Below are 4,027 nucleotides of genomic sequence, written 5' to 3'. Positions count from 1 at the left end.
AGATATAAGAAAGATTTAAGAGCAAAAAGTAAGCCTCAGGATTGTTTACGTAAGCCCCCCAATTCAACTACAAAAGGGTCTGGAGGAGGACCCTGGCGGTGAAGCAGCAGAGGCCGGGCCTGACCCGGAGTCGGTGATCAGGGATGCCCTTCTCTGCAGCCAATAGGACTACCCTCTAGCGGGTCTCCTGGGGTCCATTTTGCTACCTCTCTCCCTGGAGCTCTGGGATGACCTGGCTTTAAGCCACATGCATCATGTGCACGCCTTTAGTTCTGGGGTCCTGCTCTCATAAGAGTGGGGGTTCCCTTGAGGGAAAATACAAGAGACAGGAGCAAAAGCAACATCCCTCAGATGGATGACCAACAGAAGAAGTTCCAATGCTTGGGCTGAAGACCCGAAGGAAGAGCAGACAACGGGGGTAATCCTTCAAGGGCCCACTGGGAAGCAGGGGACAAAAGGCCGTCAGTCTCTTTCTGGAGAGAAGATGGGCACCCTCCTACTGGTTTCCTTAAGGGGTGTGCACTCCAAATGGGGAAGGTTTTGCACTTTCTCCTCTGGTCTTCCAGTGAACCAGTGGTATGAGTTTGGAAGAGGCCAGGTGTGGCCCAGTGTTCTGCTGGTCACCAGCCCAGCACACCCTCAGGCTCAAGACCACCAGATCCTAACCAGTGTGCAAGCAGGGTCAGAGCGGACAGGGAGACAGGGAGGGGGTATATAAGTTACTTGATGGGGCAGAACAAAGCTGTTATTTTCTTGCTTGATGAAAAAGTCTTGATATGTTTCACATCTTAGAAAACTTATTTCACATTCTGTTGTGTTAGCATGTTCCCAACATTTACAGAAATGTCACTTTCTTCTGGGAAGTTGGGGGTGTGTCCTTGTGGGTGTTTACCAGCGAAGCCCGGTGGAAAGAGATGCATGTGGCTATATCACACCAAGTCTGCCTGGGCCACGCTTTGGAATATCTGGGTTGATCAGTTCAATCTCTCATGAGAAGAGAACCTCTCACTTGAGCCTGTTTGAAAGGTCAGAGATAAATAAGGTGGGCCTCTTAAACCTCGGTCAAACAAGAACTGTGACTTATTGAGAGAGAAGAAAATGGATGTCCTTAGAGAATATATCTAGGTCTATAGAGACAGATTGAAATATACATACATATCAGCACCTAGCAAACTTAGTGGCACTAACTAGGTGTGCAATAAATACGTGATGAATAGCTCTATATGTATATGTATTCACAAACACATACATATACATATAGTTATAGCAGGTTAATAGGCCTATTGGATCACCAGAAATAAACAATTTATCCACAGGCTAGTGAGGATGCTTGCCAATTTCGGGGGAGCAGAGATGCTAAAACTGATGAGCCTTTTTCTTGTTTGGTTGATGCAATTTCTTCCCAGCCACAGGATTTTCTATACTTTGTAGCTCACAGTGCAGTATTCATGCCAATTAAAATTTTTTGTTATTAAATTTCAGTGGTTCAAATACTCATCTTAATAAAAAAATTTGGTTGTCCATATAAAATATAACTGCACACACAAGACTATAAACATTGTAAGTTTAGATTTTCAGTATTTATCTACTTATTGCAAAAGAGCCATCTTTTCTTTTTCATTAAATAATCAATCATCACATTAGTAACAATACAATTTTATATTTTTAAATATACTATATATGTTAAGGATAAGGGGTGAAGTTTTCTTCCTTTGTAATACCTGTTCAAGCGTTTAATGGATTAGGAGATTAGTTTTAACCTTGTGAAAAAAGTACAAATTTTTCTCATTAGGATATTTCTACCAAGCATTTCTTAAGGCTATTATTTTAACATTTGGTTTCAAAATGAAATAAAAGTTTCATTTAAAAAATAATTTAGTGAATTACATTCTTTCATAACTTCCACCCTAATTAGTTACAAAGATAAGTCTAAAGATTCTTAGTGTTGTATACTAAATTTACATTTATATTTAAAGATTAATTTTACTTGTATCTTAAAACAAGAATTTTATGTTGGAAAAAAAAGAAAGAACTAAATACATTTGTATAAAGGCTAGAAATGTCCCACGGCAAATGCTCTGTCTGAATATTTTTTTACCACCATTAGAAACAGGCCTCTGTGGGCAGAGACAGGTTCTAGGGTTCACCTTTCCCGAGGAACTGTGGGCTGCAGATCTGAGGGACACAGGAACAACTCGATTTCTCTTTTTACAACTGTACCAGAACTTCACAGCTACGATGATAGTATGAACGCATGGAAAAATGACTTCACTCAAACAGGACTTAGAAAAGTAGGGTGACCGCAGGGCCAGGGCACCACCCCTGCACGGGGAGGTTTACAGTCAGTCGTTCGAAAATGGAGAGTGTGTGTGTGTGCACATGTGTGTGTGTGTATATACAGGTATCCATATATATAAATAACCATGTTCAGTCCTTTACAAGCCTGTAAATGTGGTGCTGTGCTCCATGTTCACTATTTGAAACTTCAAATACACAGGCCATGCAGAGGAGAGTTTCTTGTGTATCCCTGTTTGTAACCACCTGTTAAAAAAAAAAGTATATATACACATAAATAAAAACACCGCGTGGATGAAAGCATATTCCACCTGTGCTGTGATGACTCTGGTTTCCTTGGAGAGGAACAGTCTAAAGTCCAAAAGCCTCACGTTGCCCCTCTAGCAGGAATTCAGGATATTGTGGGTTGGATTTGAAACCCATCCGAGTTACCGTATGTAGGAAGGACCTGACAGAAAGGGTCTCACACGTAATCTGAGCCCCAGAGAGACCAGAGAATTAGTGTGAGCTTTGAGGGAGAGGGGGTGGGCGGAAGTTGATTTCTTTACAACAATTTCCTACAATCCTGTCCCATGAGGCAGTCATTTATCCTAAGAACTGTCTCCTATCTTATTCCTAAACTTTTATTAAATTTCTTTCATGATAGCCAGTGATAGATATGTCTCGTGAGTGCCTTGCTCGCCACTTTTAACCAGCAGTGCCCGGATCAGTAAAATATACGCTGGGTAAAGAACAGTGGTAGCATCAAGTCAAATGATCCTTCTTTTAATTTATGGGGGCTTTACTTTTCAAAATGTATTTTGGAATATCTGCCTCCCCTCTTGAGTCGAGTGGCTCCAGTCCATCTCTCTCCTCCTCACGCCCACTCTCAGCCTCCGTTCAGACCTTGAGTCCTCTAGCCCAGATCATGGCAGCCCCTCCCCACTGGACCCTACCTCACTCCTCTCCTCATTCTCTCCATCCCCCATGCCACTCTCAGAAGAAGCTTTCTAAAAGAAAATCTAACCCAACTTCCCTCTTCAAAATGCTTCTCTGACTCTGCTACATGAGTGTTTCGTTAGTCCAGCTCAGTGTTTTCAAAGATTTTGAATTTGAGAGCCTCGTCCAGTTTGCCGTGGGTCTCGTTCCCGCTATGTATCAGGCTGCCTTGCCCACTTAGCTTCCCTTACGGTTCAGGCCTCTAAGTGTATGGTCGCTGACTAAAGAATAAAGTCCCACAGGATTTGTAATTTTCCTATCACAGCAGTCTATACCATCTGTAAGTACATATAAATTTGTATGAGTTTAAAAAAATGCCCATCACATCCAGTGGGCTGCAAGTTCTTGAAGAACAGGGACCACATTCCCCAGTAACTAACTTGGCACACAAAAGTCATTTAATGAATATTTGCTGGATGAATGAAAAGTCACATAATAATAGCCAACATATATCAACTACTTAGTACACATGTACTCCGTATTAAATGCTTTACACGTATTGTCTCATGTGATATAACAGAATTCTATGAGCAGGTGCTATATCCCTCTTCCTCTGACAGACAAGGAATCTATTTAAGAACACACAATTGCCAACTAAGGAATCCACATCTTCTAATGCTAAAGATCTTTTCCTTAGCCGTCATATCATGCTGCTCTCGACAACTGACACAGTAACGGATTATCTACGTTTGTTTTTTTGTGGGCAATAAAGACGTTTTTCCATACTGGTACCCACATGCTTTTAGTCTTGATT

At 41.5% G+C, this 4,027-nt stretch overlaps 1 protein-coding gene across 7 annotated transcripts in view; it reads right to left on the bottom strand.

The window, feature by feature from the left end:
* Window positions 1-812: 812 nt before the first annotated feature.
* Window positions 813-4,027, bottom strand: part of TEAD1 (TEA domain transcription factor 1) — a 248,538-nt gene continuing 245,323 nt past the window's right edge. For all 7 annotated transcript variants that reach the window (XM_006773180.2, XM_015570117.1, XM_015570111.1 and 4 more), the window contains one exon: window positions 813-2,541. In XM_006773180.2, the coding sequence (XP_006773243.1) occupies window positions 2,428-2,541 (114 nt within the window). In that variant the 3' untranslated portion in view covers window positions 813-2,427. The remainder of the gene's footprint in view (window positions 2,542-4,027) is intronic.

The sequence above is a fragment of the Myotis davidii genome, unplaced genomic scaffold (assembly GCF_000327345.1).
Source record: "Myotis davidii unplaced genomic scaffold, ASM32734v1 scaffold946, whole genome shotgun sequence".
Lineage (NCBI taxonomy): Eukaryota > Metazoa > Chordata > Mammalia > Chiroptera > Vespertilionidae > Myotis > Myotis davidii.
Note: the sequence above shows the minus strand (reverse complement) of the source record. Positions and strands in the feature narration are given on the sequence as shown.